General features: G+C 47.2%; 1 protein-coding gene across 1 annotated transcript; it reads left to right on the forward strand.

The window, feature by feature from the left end:
* Positions 1-1,794: 1,794 nt before the first annotated feature.
* Positions 1,795-9,144, forward strand: LOC307205267 (leukemia inhibitory factor-like). Its single transcript, XM_079957452.1, has 3 exons — positions 1,795-1,937; positions 4,423-4,580; positions 7,840-9,144. Exons 1-3 carry the CDS (start codon positions 1,901-1,903, stop codon positions 8,320-8,322), a joined length of 678 nt encoding a protein of 225 aa, XP_079813578.1. The 5' UTR covers positions 1,795-1,900; the 3' UTR covers positions 8,323-9,144.
* Positions 9,145-17,772: the final 8,628 nt, after the last annotated feature.

Here is a 17,772-nt window from a genome sequence, read left to right on the forward strand (position 1 = left end):
GAAGGCAGCCCTGTTTAGGGAAGCTTTTAATGTTTGATGCATTACTGTATTTTAATATTTTGTTGGGAGCTGCCCAGAGTGGCAGCCAGATGGGCAGGGTATAAATAAATAAATAAATAAATAAATTATTATTATTATTATTATTATTATTATTATTATTAAGCATCCATCCTCATTTGTTTGCAGGGAGATTAGATGAAGTTAGCTAGTTAATGTGCATTCACTCTGGTTTGTTTGCAGGGAGGCTAGCCAAACATTGTGTCAAAGCAAGTGTCACCCTACACTTCCCAGTGCATAAAAACTTTAAGAAGAGCCTGCAGGATCAGGCCAATGGCCCATCTAATCTAAGCATCCTGTTCTCACAGTGGCCAACCGGATGCCTGTAGGAAACCCACAAGCAGGACCCAAACAGAAGAACTTTCTCTGCTCCTGTGATCGCCATCAACTGGTATTTAGAAGCATTATTGCCTCCAACCATGGAGGGAGACCATAGCCATCATGACTAGTAAAGGTAAAGGGACCCCTGACCATTAGGTCTAGTCGTGGCCGACTCTGGGGTTGCGGCACTCATCTCGCTTTACTGGCCAAGGGAGCCGCCGTACAGCTTCCGGGTCATGTGGCCAGCATGACTAAGCCGCTTCTGGCAAACCAGAGCAGCGCACGGAAACACCGTTTACCTTCCCGCCGGAGCGCTACCTATTTATCTACTTGCACTTTGACTGTCTTTCGAACTGCTAGGTTGGCAGGAGTGGGGACCGAGCATTGGGAGCTCACTCCGTTGCAGGGATTCGAACCGCTGACCTTCTGATCGGCAAGTCCTAGGCTCTGTGGTTTAACCCACAGCACCACCCGTGATCATGACTAGTAGCCACAATCAATAGCCTTATCTTCTTCCATGATTTAGTTGAAAACCATTCAGGTTGGTGGCCAACAGCAGACAGAGAGACGAGCTCAGTCTGACTCCTTACTTTTCTCTAAACTGTTTCCCTTCAAGTTGATTATTCTAAGAACTTAAGAACTGGGGTCCGAGTTCCTTGTTTTCCTCTCTTCTCCCTTTTTCCTTTTGTGTCAGTTTTTTAGACTGTGGGCCTTTAGGCAGCGACTGCCTTGTTTGTTACTGATCTAACGTAAAACTGCTACAGGAGCCTTTTGGGCTGAATGGCAGGGTAGAAATACTTTAAAATAAGTAAGAACTGTCTATTTGTTGTGGTCTGTTACCACTTTGAGACGATGCGACTATAAATAACGCATGCAAGTGCTGTAATAAATCACACCGAGTCTATATTTGATGATAAAGTGGGTAAGTTGAGCTTAGACAATGGGTCTCAATACAGTGCGTTTTGGACTACAATTTCCATCAGCCTCAGCTAGCATGGCTGTTACGATGGGCGCTACAGTCTAAATTTGACATGCTGGCTGGGATGATGGGAATAGCTGCCCCAAACATTTGGGCCCTAGGTTGGCAAAGGTCAACCACTGCTTTGAGTTATAACCGCCTGCCCACCCCCATGGTTTTGACACCAAATCTTTGGATCCCTGCTACCATGAGAAGTGGGGTTGGGTAACCCAGTTAGACACTGGCAAGATAACTTGTCTTGGGTGGCTGGCACCCAGGAAACACGATGACCTCGAGGAACTTAATTCAAAGACCCGGGTGCAGGATGTGTTTCCTGTGGGAGACCGCACATTGAGAGACTCCTTGAGGCTGGTCCACGGCGCTTCTTCTTTTTCTCATGTTTTTTTTCCCTTCTTCTCTTTTCTTTCCACCACGCAATGTCACACCCTGAAAGCAGAGTTTGGCTAATCAGCAAGCAGGGTGGGGTTGGGAGGAAGAATCAACTTCCACCTTCATTTGTGAAGGAAGCAGGGGCTGGCTGAACAACCCCGTGGCGGTCTGAGCATGCTGTTGAAGCCCCGGGTGATTGCCGTTTGTCTCGGTACGTGGTGAATCTCGCTCTCTCTTTCCTTTTGCCTGGGATGCTGGCCTATTCTGTGTCTTCTCTTTTCCTTGCTCTTCTTCAAGTTCCTCTTTCCATGTGTGCTACTCACTTCTAACAGTTATTTTCTGTTGGTTTGTTAATGAGGTGACAAGACAGAACTAGGCAGATAAATGGAATGGCTGAAGTACAGAGGGTTGTAAGCCAAAGCTGGTCCTGCACAGAGCAGACCCGCTGATATTAATGGGCCTAGGTTAGCCATTAATTTCAATGGGTCTACTCTGAGTAGGACTGGCATGGGGTACTGCATTGTTTCGCTCCCAGCATCTGGTCTGCTCCTCTGTGTGTTGTGACTGTTTACCTCTAAGACGCTGGAAACAGAATCCATGGGGAACCAGCACTGCGCCCAGCTTTTGGACACACCTTGAGCTCCCTTCCCCAACCTGGTGCCCTCTAGATGTTTCGGACCACAACTCCCATCAACCACAGCCAGCAATGCAGATATATATATGGAAGCTCAGCGTTTTCACACCCACAAGTGCCCAATCGGACAAATAGCAGCTCTCTAGGGTTTTAGGTGCAGAGAGGGGGACCTTCTGCATGCAGAGGTATTTAAAGCACATTTTTCCAACCCCACAGAGAATCCTGAGAACTGTAGTTCTGGGAATTCTAGCTCTGCGAGGGTAAACTATAATGCCTGGGATTCTTTTGGGGCAGTTGCGTGCTTTAAATCTATGCTATGTATGCCGCCACTGTTTTTAATTACCACTTTTGCTTTATTTGCAAGCGCAAATTATTCCAGTAGAACAATCAGTATGTGTGTTACATGTATATTACACACATGTACACACACACACACACACACACACACACACACACACGTGTGGTGTAGTGGTTAGAGCATTGGACCGGGACCTGAAGCTCACTTGGTCCAACACTCACTCTCAGCCTAACCTGCCTCACAGGGTTGTTGTTTGGATAAAATAAAGGGAGGAGGAGAACAACAACGGTGTACATAACCTTGATCTCCTTGGAGGAAAGGTGGAATATAAAAGGAATATGTATACATACAGCACATACATGTAATATTTACATACATACATACATACAACATGCACCCACCAACACACATCTTGAGACCTTAACCCATTATTCCTTTGAGGAGAAATGACAACCTGCTTTAGAAATATCTAATGACCCCCAGCAGTGAGCCAGTCAGAAACTCTTATGCAGTGGTTTTCAACCAGTGTGCCATGGCACCCTAGGGCGCTTTGAATGATGGTCAGGAGTGCTGCGGGCAACAGTAGCCTCTGTCCTTTTTCTTCCCTCCATCCTCTGATGCCCTCTCGTGTCCCCAAAGGCTTGCACGACTCTTCCTTGCAGCAGCCCCGGCTACAAACTCTCCAGGAAAATGGTGCCTCCGGGGCTGGTTCCCAGGAGCTGAGGTGGCCTTGGAATAAGCAAGCAAGAGGGCAAGGGAGCCCAGCCAGCCAGTCCGCCAGCCCTTGCTGTCGGGAATGGACAGACAAGTGGGAGACCGGGCAGGCAGGTGCTGTGCTGGCTTTTCTTGCCCTGGCAAGGCCTGCCTGGGAGCTGAGTGCCCGGTGCTGAAGGGGAGCCTTTCCGCCATGCAGGCCTTGGCAGCGCCCGCTGCTGCCACTGCTGCCTCCCAAGGTAAGGTGCTGGCCTCACATTCACCTTTGCCCAGTCTCCTTTGGGCCACTAAGGCTGGGGGCATCCTCTTCCCAGGCCCCTGTGGGGCAGTGTGAGGAGGCACCGCTCTTTGGGGCAGAGTGGGAGATTAGCTCACAGACCAGTGGCGGCAGCTGCCCAGAGGACTCCCAAGGAGAGGGGAGAAGAGAGGAGGCTGAGGGAACGCTCCATGGGGGGGGGGGGTGTTTGAAAAAGGTTGAGGGGCTGCAGGCAAGGGGTGACAAAACTGGGATCCTGAGCCCCACAGGGGTGCCGCAGAAAGGTTAAGGGAGCCGTGGACTCAAAAAGGTTGAAAGCCTCTGCTCTTGTGGATAAATTCAAAAGATTGCTTGGATGCTGTTGTGCTCATGGAGGAACAATGCTTGCCTGATTATTTTTAATGGCAAAATCTTCTAATTTTTGTGCAAAATGCATTTCCACATACAGTGGTACCTCAGGTGAAGTACTTAATTCGTTCCGGAGGTCCGTTCTTAACCTGAAACTGTTCTTAACCTGAAGCACCACTTTAGCTAATGGGGCCTGCTGCTGCTGCCGCACCGCCGGAGCACGATTTCTGTTCTCATCCTGAAGCAAAGTTCTTAACCTGAAGCACTATTTCTGGGTTAGCGGAGTCTGTAACCTGAAGCGTATGTAACCTGAAGCGTATGTAACCCGAGGTACCATTGTATCGTTGAATGACTCGCAAGTCTGCTTGCCTTGGGACTTCAGAGACAGCCGTCTTCTGTGGACCCTGCCTGTCTCACTTGCTCCTTGTCTCTATCTTCTCATCCAGTCGTGGTGACCCCACTCCTTCTTCTGGGTGTGACGCCGGTGAATTCCAGCTCCAGCTCCTGTCAACTCTGCTTTGCTGGTTCAGAGACTCTCCTCCTCCAAACAAAGCGACTGGTTATGTCAATGAGGAGGCCTGCCCGGAAACTTTACAAATCCTATGTAAGTAAACTGGGATTGATTCACTCGGACATCCTACAAGGGGTCTGACAGAGCAATGCCTACTCGGAAGTAGGGGTGTAAGAAGGAATCACTTGCTATCCTACCCCTACATTCCTCACATACAACTCTGTTTACATTCTGTTGCAGTTTGCCTTCTGCAAAAATGATGTTATCTGCTCCGCTGTGGCGGAATTACATAATTTAGATCATTTGTGTGCTCAGTTAGTTACATAAGATACACCTCTTTACCCTGACTTACGACACTTGAGATGGATATTTTTAGAACCCACTTCATTTCTGGTGTTGTAAGTTGTTTTCAACATGCAGTTTTAGTTGTTGGGCTTCAGGGTGAAGGGCAGGCTGTTAATATTATTCTTAATTATTATTCAGTATAGTGGGTCATCTTCTAATTTTGCACGAAACACATTTCTGTATGCCATTGAACGGCTCCAAGCTGTCTTCCATTGCCATAATAATAATAATAATGATGATGATGATGATGATGATGATGTTGTCATTAAGTTATTCCACCACATCAATTTCAGTGCCAACGAAACAATGCAAGTGTGTTGGTGGTGAGGAATGTAATCAAAAACATCTTGTTTGCAGACTGAAACCAAACCGTAGCAATTTCCACTCCCTGTTTCCATCAGAATTTCCCCACACCCCTCTTCAGAAGTCAGTCCTATAGAATTCAGTGGGGCTTGCTCCCAGATAAACGGGGTTAGGACTGCAGTCCAAATCACAGTTCCCCAGTCTGGTGCCCTTCAGATGCTCTGCACTTCCAGAAAAGCACCAGAAAGAAACATTTCTTTGGCAACCAATAATACAGGTAGCTGGGTTTTATTTCAACCCTGCGGACAGGATACTGGGTTGTAGTCAATGTTAGTCCCCCTCAGAGTAGACCCATTGAAATTAACAATATTGACAGACATAGGTACATTAATTCCAATGGGTTTGCTCCAAGTAGGACTAGCATTGGTTACAACCCACTGGAGGCAGCAGCCAAAACATACAAATCAGAGGAGAATGGATTAGGAGGAGCAAGAAGCCACTACTGTTGCCCTCCAGAATCTGCCGCCAGAGGCGGTTGGCTCACTTTGCCTAAGGATAGGGCCGGCCCTGCTACTTCTGTTCACTTGCATGCCCGCACAAACCTGTCAACGTATGCAACCCACACTTGTGTTTTGACACAAATCTGCGGGACAGCCTGGCACAGAAGGTCACATTCTGTCACACCACAACAGGAAGTTGCTATTCTATGACATACTTCCTACTGCCCTTCCTGTTTGCCTGTTGCTGCTGCTCATTCCAGCAACCCCAGTGGTAGAGAAATCCCACCCTCTTCAGATTTTTTTGCTTTGCCCTACATTTTGGCGATATCAGCTGTTTGAATCAGTGAGGGCTGGCGCCCAGTGGGATTGGTGTAGGTAGGAAGACAGCACAGCCAACAGCAGGTGGCGACAGAGCTAACGACAGGTGGAGCCAACTAATTCTAGTTTTGTCCCCCACTGAGGACTCAGCTATACCGCTGCAAATAAAATGTTTTAAGCCTGTTTGGAGTGCAGTATACAATGTGACACCAGATGGCGATGGTGAGCCGTATGGAAAATTCAATGTATTTTTAAAAAGAGCATTTTCAGAACGGTTTTTATCTGTGTGTAGATTCCACCTGAGTCCTACAAGGGCAACCCTGAGACTAAGGCCACATTCAAAAGCACTATGATACCACTCAGACAGACACAGCTTCCTCCAGAGGATTCTGGGAACTGTAGTTTATCAAGGGCAGGGCCAGCGGAAGACATTTTGCTGCTTAAACGAAAAGAGAAAATCTGCCACTGCCGCCTATATCTCTGCTGCCACCTGAGGTGACTCTAGGTGGCCCAGGAAAGCCCTGGCGCATTGACGGTAGTAGGGGAGAGAAAAGGAGGCTGGAGGGGAGTCAGCGGTACTGGCCTTACTCTTGCCAGGTGACGGCGAATGACACACTCCTCTGAGGGCCTTCAGGGCAGCAGAATAGGAGAAAACGAATCTAGACAGTGGCTACAGAGGCTCCTCAGATCTGCTGTACACCCAGCTGTTCCTAGCCTGCCGCCTGAGGCAACTGCCTCAGCCGGGCTAATAGGTGGGCCGGCCTTGGTGAAGGATGATTAAAGTTGCTGGGGGACCCATATTCCCTTCCCAGAGCTACAATCCAGAGTGATTTAACAATCAGTCCCTCTTCACAGGGAACTCTGGGAATAGTAGATCTGAGAGGGGGACAGGGAGCTTTCTAACAACTCTCAGCACCCTTAACAAACTACAGGTCCCAACCCCCTGGATTGGTTGCAAATAAGTAGGCAGACAGTTGTGTGCTGGCTGAGGGCAGACTGAAGTTGAGAGGGCAAGCACCCTATTTGCCCTAATAGAATAGAATTATAGAACTGGAAGGCACCCTGAGGGTTATCTAGTCCAATCCCTTGCACGGTGGTATCTTTTGTCGAATGTGGGGCTCGAACCCACAACCCTGAGATTAAGGGTCTCACGCTCTACCGGCCGAGCGATCCACAGGGCTAGACCAGCCTCTGTTGGTTTGAATTAAAAGACATACACCAAAAATGACTTTTTGAACTTTTTTATTTTGAATTTTTGTTATAAACAAAAGCATGTAGGCACCGAAAAAGCAGGTAGGTAACAAAGAAAACGGGACGCGGGTGGCGCTGTGGGTTAAACCACAGAGCCTAGGGCTTGCTGATCAGAAGGTCGGCGGTTCGAATCCCCGCGACGGGGTGAGCTCCCGTTGCTCGGTCCCTGCTCCTGCCAACCTAGCAGTTCAAAAGACCGTCAAAGTGCAAGTAGATAAATAGGTACCGCTCCAGCGGGAAGGTAAATGGCGTTTCCGTGCACTGCCCTGGTTTGCCAGAAGCGGCTTAGTCATGCTGGCCACATGACCTGGAAGCTGTACGCCGGCTCCCCCGGCCAATAAAGCGAGATGAGCGCCGCAACCCCAGAGTCGGCCACAACAGGACTTAATGGTCAGGGGTCCCTTTACCTCTAACAAAGAAAAAGCAACGCAGAGTTGCAGAATGAAATATAACAGCAGCAAATCTCTGCGCCAAATTACAATAATACTTCACTGAATATCAGGTGGGATTTAAATACCCCCACCATAGTGAAGAACAGGAAGTCAGAGGGATATTGGAAGATAATATATTCAAAGAAGCGAAGCCAGTCTTCATCAATATGCCAATAATTGACATGCCTCTGATTTTGTCTCTAGTTGACCCATATGGGCTTGATGCAAGATGCAGACCAGCTTTGCAGCACGACGCCAATTCCCTGGTTCCCAGATAGCAATATTGCTAGGAAACCGCAGAATCTTATGCTGCAGGCGTTGTACAGGACAGCACTCTGTTTGAAAGACTCCCTCTTGCTCATCAGAGAGCAGCAAAGCAGACTGGCTGGTCCCCATGAGGCGTTGCACAGCCAATTGGAAAAAGCCCAGCAGCAAGTGAGCGGCCTGGTCACCAATACTCAGTGCACCCTCTGCCTGCAGGGCCTGACTCTGCCCACCGTCACCCTCCCAGCAAGACCCACGGACCCATCGGCCTTCCAGCAAAAGATTGACGGCTGCCGGGTGCTCCGGAACTACTCCAAGCTGATTGGCGGCTTGGCAAAGGCCTTCAGAAAGCACCTAGCTAAAGGGAAAGGGGCAGAGCGTCAGAAAACGAGAAACAGGACTAAGCCGGCTGCAGCTTTCTGACTGACTCATCAAAAGCGTGTTCTTTTTCAAAAAGGAAAAGAAACATGGAATTTCATCAGCCTCCCCCGAAAGACAATAATAACTCAGAAGGCAACTGCGTGCAAGACCAGCCCAAATGCAGAAGCGGTGCCCTCAAGACATGAAGAGGCCTTTGGGTGACATGTTTCAAAACACAGATTATGGCCCTTTGTTGCTGACTTAGGGACACAGTGGACTGCCTTATAGCGCAGGCCACCTAGCTCAGTATTGTCTACACTGACTGCCAGCAGCTCTGCAGTGTCTCAGACTAGGTCTCTCCCAACTTTACCTGAAGATGGTGGGGACTGAACCTGGCGTCCTCTCCATGCGGGGCAGATGCTCTAACCACTGAGCTAGGGCGCTTGTTCTTCAGTCTTGCCTCACAGCTTTTGTTTCCTGTCTCCAGGCTCTGCGCAGTACAGGCTGCTGCCAGGCCTGAGAGCCAGAATTCAAGAAGAGTGGAACAGAAGGCAGCATTAAGAAGAGGAACGATATAGGAGCAGAGATTTGCTGCCTTTTGCTCAGCTGGCACTTTGCACAAAGGGGCCTCCTATATTTCCTGCTGAGGAAACGTGTGTGTCGCCGACACAGAATGTACTTTGCACAAGGACAGGGACACTCTGGCCTTGGGAACTTTGCACATGGACAGGAACACTTTTCTCTTGGTTGGTATGCTACACTTTGAAACGATATCATCTATACACATAGGAGTAGCCAGGATTTTTGTTATGGGGCAGGCTTTTGTTAGGGGTGGGCAAAACCTCAGATTTGTATTTTTTATTGATTATGGGAGGGGCAGCTGAATTAGGGAGCGAGATAAGAGTGCACAAATTATCAAATAGGGGGGGCAGCTGAATTAGCATTTGAAGGGCTGTTGCTGTTTTGATTGCAGCAATAGATCCCTGGGAAGGATCCACTTCAGAGGTTACTCCAGGGCATCAGCAGAGGCCAGCTGAGGATGGCTGTCCATCATAGCCCAATGATTTTCCCGCAGTGATTCAATATCCCCTGCCTGACTAAATCGCTGCATGTTGCAGAAGGAGCAGAAGCCCCACAGCCGACGGCATGTGATTTTGACAGGCAAATGCTCTCTTCCCTTTGCTAGGCAGAAGTTGTTTCTGTGATCTAAAGGGGGGGGGTGAGCAGGACTCACCCATTCACCTGTTTACTTCCAATCCAAGTTGTGGCTTTCCCATGGGAATGAAACGGCAGCTAGTCGTAGAACCACAGAAAACTGTAGGGCTGGGAGGGGACCTAAAGGATGATCTGGTCCAACCCTCTGCAATGCAGAAGAGAGAAAGGAAAGCGGCTACATTCCCCCCCCCCCCCCGCAAAAAAAGGCCCATGGTTGCAGGTGACCCATGTGCCCTCTTTGGACCATGTCTCAGGCTGCAGTCAAGTTGCAGAAAACTGAGCCAGCTTTTATTTGCATGGTCCCTCCTCTTCATCTGCATAACTCCACCCCCGAGTTCTATTTTCCTGGTATGTCACTGGACCTTGGAATCTACACCTTTCAGGAGGTAGATGATGCTGGGAGTTGCCTGTGGCATATTTACAACAGGGGGATTTTCCCAGTGTAGAGCCACTGCCTGGGGGGGGGGGGTGAGTTTTCAGCACTAAGCCTCAATGAATCTGTCTTGCCTGCAGCAAATTACCTGTAGCCACGGCTTTACTCAGGGTGACTCCCCGATGAGGAATGTTTGCAGCGCTTGGGAATTTTCAGTTCTGAGAAAAGGCAAGTCGGAGGTGACATAATAGGCATTTAGAAAATTCTGCGAGAAAGTAGACAGAGAAAAGAAGTATTTCCCCTGGCCTCGAACTCATGGACAACCGGTGAAGCTGAGTGTTGCGGAGATTCTGGACAGATAAAAGACAGGACTCATTCGTGCAGGCACATATCTCATTTTAGTCCAAAAGCCCGGAGAGATCACCTTGAGGGTGGTTTTCCTTTTAGGGGGCGATATACTGCCCTCCCTTATGTGTTGTGTTTTCATAATTAAAGGTGGGTTTATCTCTGCCTTTACCTGGAGGTTATAGGGACGTGGGTGGCGCTGTGGGTTAAACCACAGAGCCTAGGACTTGCTGATCAGAAGGTTGGCGGTTCGAATCCCCGCAACGGGGTGAGCTCCCGTTGCTCGGTCCCTCCTCCTGCCCACCTAGCAGTTCGAAAGCACGCCAGTGCAAGTAGATAAATAGGTACCACTTCGGCGAGAAGGTAAACGGCGTTTCCGTGCGCTGCTCTGGTTCGCCAGAAGCAGCTTAGTCCTGCTGGCCACATGACCTGGAAGCTGTACGCTGGCTCCCTCGGCCAATAAAGCGAGATGAGCGCCACAACCCCAGAGTCAGCCACGACTGGACCTAATGGTCAGGGGTCCCTTTACCCTTTACCTTATACTGCCCTCCCTTATATGTTGTGCTTTCATAATTAAAGGCGGGTTTATCTCTGCTGTTACCTGGAGGTTATGTGGACGACAATCTGCTGAGTTATATTCCTGTGTAGGAATCATTTTGGAGGAAATTTCCCAGATGCAGGCACATCTGGAACTCTCTGCCACATGAGGCTGTGATGGCCAGCAACTTGGGTGGCTTTAAAAGAGGATTGGACAAATGCATGAAGGAATATTGTGGCTGACCATAAATGATCCTGTGCTCTGCTTCCACAGTGCGAGGCAGTAAGACTTCTGAATACCAGTTGCTGGAAGCCCCAAAAAAGGAGAGTGCTCATGATCTACTTGCCTGGTTCCCAAAGGCATCTGGGAGGCCACTGTGGCTACAGGAGTCTGGAACAAATGGGCCTGATCCAGCAGCCTCTTCTTATGTTCTTACATAGTGCCTCCCAGGAGCTATGCACAGGGATGACGTCCATTGTTGTTGTTGTTTAGTTGTTTAGTCATGTCCGACTCTTCGTGACCCCATGGACCAGAGCACGCCAGGCACTCCTGTCTTCCACTGCCTCCTGCAGTTTGGTCAAACTCATGCTGGTAGCTTCAAGAACACTGTCCCACCATCTCGTTCTCTGTCGTCCCCTTCTCCTTGTGCCCTCCATCTTTCCCAACATCAGGGTCTTTTCCAGGGAGTCTTCTCTTCTCATGAGGTGGCCAAAGTATTGCAGCCTCAGCTTCACGATCTGTCCTTCCAGTGAGCACTCAGGGCTGATTTCCTTAAGAATGGAGAGGTTTGATCTTCTTGCAATCTCAAGAGTCTTCTCCAGCACCATAATTCAAAAGCATCAAAAGCATCAATTCTTCGGCAAATGATGTCCATAAATAAGTACAAATCTACAGCTAAGCTGCTACAGATCAGAGATTTGGGTGGGGAGGACAGCTGCACTGTCATAGAAAATCTTTCAGAAATGTCACCAACACACCTGAGTTCTTCTGCAGGCAATTGGACATGGAGAGGGTTGACTGAAGATATTTACAATGCATATATTTTTAAATTAATATGCTACTGGGTTGCATCCAAGGCTAGTCCCAGTGAGAGGAGACCCACTGATACCAGTGGAAGTAAGATATAGTCATGTTCATTAACTTAAATGCATCTCCTTTGAGGAAGACTGGCTTCGGAGACAACACACTGCCTTTTTATTTTTAGACTTTCAGCAGCCAATGTGCAGTATATAGAATTCTTTCTATTTCCAATGTTAAGGTTCTATTATTTATTGAAACTTCACTGATTTTTATTTTTAGGAGAGCACTTTTGCACTGGGAAAGCCTATTTAAAACGTTGCAGTCAATATTTATATAACATGTACATATTTGTAAAAGTTAACTTAATAACACATTGCTGTCCTTCAGATGGGACTTGTTTTCTCAAGTTTATTTATTCTTCCAGAGTGAATGACGTATGTTTGTATAAGTAAAAGCATTCAGCCTTGGATGTATGAGTGTGACTTTGTGGAATGATAATGTTCCACCTGCACTGACCTGTTTTCTGATATTAATATAAATCTTGTTGTTGTTTTTTGTATTTTCATAAAATAAATAATCTTATGATTTGCCATTGTACATCCAGTTTCACTTACTGAGTTACTCGCCTTTGAGCTTTGAGGTCAGGTGGAATATAAGTACTGTGGTACCTCGGGTTAAGTACTTAATTCATTCCGGAGGTCTGTTCTTAACCTGAAACTGTTCTTAACCTGAAGCACCACTTTAGCTAATGGGGCCTCCCGCTGCCGCCACGCCGCTGGAGCACAATTTCTGTTCTCATCCTGAAGCAAAGTTCTTAACTTGAAGCACTATTTCTGGGTTAGCGGAGTCTGTAACCTGAAGCGTATGTAACCTGAAGCGTATGTAACATGAGGTACCACTGTATTTTAAATAAGCAAGCAAATAATTGTCTTCTTTTTTTAAAGGAACTTAAGCAATGGCTCCATATTTACAGCCCAAGACCCAACGTCAAAGAATTGGCTGTTAGTTTTCAATTGAAATGTGCAATTCAGATAATGTGAAATACAGAGTAAAATAAAATTATGCAGAGCATGTAGGGAGTGGGCATAGAAAACATTTTTCTCCCTCTCTCATAGCACTGAAGCTTGTGGACCTTCCATGAAGCTGAAGGCTGGAAGATTCAGAACAGATGATTGAAAGGTCTTCTTCACAGAAAGCATAGACAAACAGTAGAACTCACTCCCATAAGGGGGCAGTAATGGCCACCAACTTGGATGATTTTGAAAGACAAATTCATGGAGGAGAATCATAGAGTTGGAAGGGGCCCCATGGATCATCAAGTCCACGCCCCCTGCCATGCAGGAATCGTTTGTCCAACGTGGGGCTCGAACCCACAACCCTGAGATTAAGAGCCTCGTTCTCTACCCACTGAGACAAGAGGACCACCAATGGCCACTAGCAATGCCCTGCCTTTACAGTCACAAAGAGAGTATTGCTTCTGAATACCAGTTGCAGGAAGCCTCAGGAGGGGAGAGTGCTCTTGTGCTCAGAACCTGCTTGTGGGCTTCCAGCAGGCATCTGGTTGGTCACTGTGAGAACAGGTTACTTAGACTAGATGGGTCATTGGTCTGATCCAGGAGAGCTCGTCTTTATGTTCTTTGAGTTACATAGGAACAAAGATGGCTGCTTTATACGTCAGACCAATGAACCATATCTATCTATCTATCTATCTATCTATCTATCTATCTATCTATCTATCTATCATCTATCTATCTATCTATCTATCTATCTACCTACCTATCTATCTATCTATCTACCTATCTATCTATAAATCTATAAATCTATCTATCTATCATCTATCTATCATCTATCTATCTATCTATCTATCATCTATCTATCTATCTATCTATCTATCTATCTATCTATCTATCTATATCTATCTACCTATCTATCATCTATCATCTATCTATCTATCTATCTATCTATCTATCTATCTATCTATCTATCATCTATCTATCTATCTACCTATCTATCTATCTATCTATAAATCTATAAATCTATCTATCTATCATCTATCTATCTATCATCTATCTATCATCTATCTATCTATCTATCTATCTATCTATCTATCATCTATAAAGGTAAAGGACCCCTGACAGTTAAGTCCAGTCCAGACGACTCTGGGGTTGCAGCGCTCATCTCGCTTTACAGGCCGAGGGAGCCGACGTTTGTCCACAGACAGTGGCCAGCATGACTAAGACGCTTCTGGCGAAACCAGAGCAGTGCACGGAAACACTGTTTACCTTCCCGCCGGAGCGGTACCTATTTATCTACTTGCACTTTGACATGCTTTCAAACTGCTAGGTTGGCAGGAGCTGGGACCGAGGAACAGGAGCTCACCCCATTGTGGAGATTCGAACCACTGACCTTCTGATCGGCAAGCCCAAGAGGCGCAGTGGTTTAGACAACAGTGCCACCTGTGTCCCTACACACACACACACACACACATGGTTCAGTATGGGACGTGGGTGGTGAGTTCCCATTGCTCTGTCCCAGCTCCTGTCAAGTGAGCAGTTCGAAAGCAGACCAGTGCAAGTAGATAAATAGGTACTGCTGTGGCCGGAATGTAAATGGCGTTTCCGTGCACTATGGTTTCCGTCATGGTGTCCCGTTGCTCCAGAAGCAGTTTAGTCATGCTGGCTGCATGACCCGGAAAGCTATCTGTGGACAAACGCCAGCTCCCTCGACCTGAAAGCAAGATGAGTGCCGCAACCCCATAGTCGCCTTTGACTGGACTTCACCGTCCAGGGGTCCTTTACCTTTTTTACAGTTCAGTATTCTCAACACTGAGCAGCAGCAACTCTCTTAAGGTTTCAAAGAGGTGTCTCCCAGCGATACATGGAGATGATGGGGATTGGACCTGGGACCTGATACATGCTTGGCAGATGGTCTACCAATGAGCCACAGCCCTTTCCTTAAGATACAGGGACATAGGAAGCTGATTCCAAGCCAAGTCAGCTGAGTCATCTAGCTTAGCATCATACAATGACTGGCAGCAGCACTCTAGGGTTTCGGGGGGGGGGGGGGTTGTCTCCCAGCCCCACCTCAAGATGCTGAGAACTGAACCCATGGGGGCTTTTCAGGAAAGATGCAGAGAGGTGAGGAAATGCAGGAGAGCTCCAGCTCTTTGCATGCAGAAGATCCCAGGTTCATTTCCAGGTTGGGCTGAGAAACCCGGGAGAGGTCACTACCAGTCAGTGCAGACAACATTGGGCTAGATGGACCAATGGCCTGATTCAGTAGAAGCATAGGAGTCAACTCCTAGGGGCTGTGGAATCTTTGACCCCCACAATGAAATATTTCAGGGGGCCGGGCCTCCACAAAGTTGATGGGCGTTCCCATTCAAATGGTGTGTGTGCCCTTTGTCATCTGATTGATTATGCAAGGCCAGACTTACCTGGGCCCCCACAATATTTTATTTCATTAGAAGGCAGCTGCCTATGTTCCCTTATTTGGTAATCATTTGAATTCTGCATATATTTGCATACAAAGGGGGAGAACACACACCACATTTCCGTAGTTTCCAGATGATGTAGGTCTGAGTCATAGGAGGCAAGCTCTGATATTAAACACAACTTTGATATGTTTATATCCACTAGGCAGGTCACGGGGAGGTGGGGAGGTGTAAGGACATTTTTAGTTGCTCAAATGGTTTTTAATCAATTAAAACCTAGTCCGTTTAGTGCAGTGGTGTCCAAACTTTTTTCAAAGAGGGCCAGATTTGATGAAGTGAAGGGCCATGGGGGCCAACCAAAGTTGTTGACCTTTTTTTTAGGATTGAAGTTGTTAAGGGTTGTTTTAGGATTTTACCCCAGAAAATAAACTGCCACAGGGGCTGGATTAGGCCCCCAAAACTGACTTTGGACATGCCTGGTTTAGTGGCTGCTGTGGAATCCCTATTACAATAATTTGTAACTGAAAATTCTAAGTGTTAAAGAGAAACTTAAGAAGCATTTTGATTAAAAATGGTTTTTTCTTTTGCAATTAAAATTCACTGACGAATTCAATGACCATTTCCTGACTGATCAATTCACTGACCATAAAAATTCACTCACCATTTTATTTGATCAAATGCTTTGTAATCTAATGAAGTCTAATCAATTCATTAATGTTTAGCTCTGCTTTGGTTAATGCGGGAAATTAGCACAGAGGATAGTTTAGTCGGGAGAGCATGAGTCTCTTAATCCCAGGGTTGTGGGTTCAAGCCCAACATTGGGTGAAATATTCCTGCATTTTAGGGGGTTGGACTTAGATGAACCTTGTGTACTCTTCCAACTCTATGATTCTGTGATCAGCCAAGGACCTAGGAATGGCTGAAACTCTGTGTGAATGTGGGTTGTGCATTGGCTACCATTTTAATAGGTGAAATGGTCCTGAGTTTCCCTATATATTTCACTGATTCCTCATTCTGTGACTGCTGGAGATTTTACTCATCAAATACTCTCACTTCTGAGATCTCATGTCATGCATTGCCCACACACTCTCAACCATCTCTCGCACTTACTCATAAGGACTAGAAACTTGCAATTTTAAATAGAAAGCAGTTCAGTTTGCAGGAAACTGAATTCTGTGGCCAGTCACACATTCTGGGTTTTCTCTGCAACTGCTATAGAATAATAGCACAACCATGTTGACGAGTAACCACGAGAGGAGCTGTAGCAAGACCCCTGAACCTGCTCAAATCGATATATAAAAATATATCTCCCATGTGACAAGCAGGAGCCTAGAAGGTGGAATGCAGGTGTGAAGGCAACCCACCCAATTTTGTGCAATGCTCTGTGGATAGGGAGCACCCGCACTCTGATGTGCTTTCTAAGTCCTGATCCAGCAGTTGCTATGCACATCAAGCAGCCACATTCACGAAGCTCTTCACTGGATCAGGGCAAAGCCTTCTCATAGTTTCAACAATTCAGTGATAACTTGCAGGTTTGTTTCTATTGGGTCATTGTGCCGGTTTGTTTGTTTGTTTTTATTTATTTATTTATACCCGGCACATCTGGCTGTGTTTCCCCAGCCACTCTGGGCGGCTTCCAACAGAATATTAAAATACAATAACCTATTAAACATTAAAAGCTTCCCTAAACAGGGCTGCCTTAAGTTGTCTTCTAAAAGTCTGGTAGTTGTTGTTCTCTTTGACATCTGGTGGGAGGGCATTCCACAGGGCGGGTGCCACTACCGAGAAGGCCCTCTGCCTGGTTCCTTATAACTTGGCTTCTCACAGTGAGGGAACCGCCAGAAGGCCCTCGGCGCTGGACCTCAGTGTTTGGGTAGAACAGTGGGGGTGGAGACACTCCTTCAGATATACTGGACTGAGGCCTTTTAGGGCTTTAAAGGTCAGCACCAACACTTTGAATTGTGCTCAGAAACGTGCTGGGAACCAATGTAGGTCTTTAAAGACCGGTGTTATGTGGTCTCGGCGGCCGTTCCCAGTCACCAGTCTAGCTGCCGCATTCTGGATTAGTTGTAGTTTCCGGGTCACCTTCAAAGGTAGCCCCACATAGAGCGCATTGCAGTAGTCCAAGTGAGAGATAACCAGAGCATGCACCACTCTGGTGAGGCAGTCCGTGGGCAGATAGAGTCTTAGCCTGCGTACCAGATGGAGCTGGTAAACAGCTGCCCTGGACACAGAGTTGATCTGCGTCTCCATGGACAGCTGTGAGTCCAAAAAGACTCCCAGGCTGTGCACCTGGTCCTTCAGGGGCACAGTTACCCCACTCAGGACCAGGAAGTCTATGTGGCTTGGGCCCATGCTAGCTGAAAGATTATATCTCCCTATATCAGCCTTTCCCAAACTTTGGTCTCCAGCTGTTTTCGGACTACAGCTCCCATCATCCCTAGATAGCAGGACCTATGACCAGGGATGGTGGGAATTGTAGTTCAAAAAGAGCTGGAGACCCAAGTTTGGGAAACATTGCCCTATAGGAACCTGCCCTGGTGCTACGGTCCTTGGGTGGGCATATTCGCTCAGTCTCCTAGGCATCAG

Source organism: Podarcis cretensis, assembly GCF_951804945.1.
Source record: "Podarcis cretensis genome assembly, chromosome: 16".
In the NCBI taxonomy this organism is placed as follows: Eukaryota; Metazoa; Chordata; class Lepidosauria; order Squamata; family Lacertidae; genus Podarcis; species Podarcis cretensis.

What these genes read in the sequence shown, in the direction of transcription:
- LOC307205267 (XM_079957452.1), top strand. Translation starts at nt 1,901, where the DNA reads ATGCTGTTGAAGCCCCGGGTGATTGCCGTTTGTCTCG. An exon ending in GGTGATTGCCGTTTGTCTCG is followed by an intron (nt 1,938 to 4,422) that starts GTACGTGGTGAA and finishes CTTCTCATCCAG; the next exon opens with TCGTGGTGACCCCACTCCTT. An exon ending in GGAAACTTTACAAATCCTAT is followed by an intron (nt 4,581 to 7,839) that starts GTAAGTAAACTG and finishes TTTTGTCTCTAG; the next exon opens with TTGACCCATATGGGCTTGAT.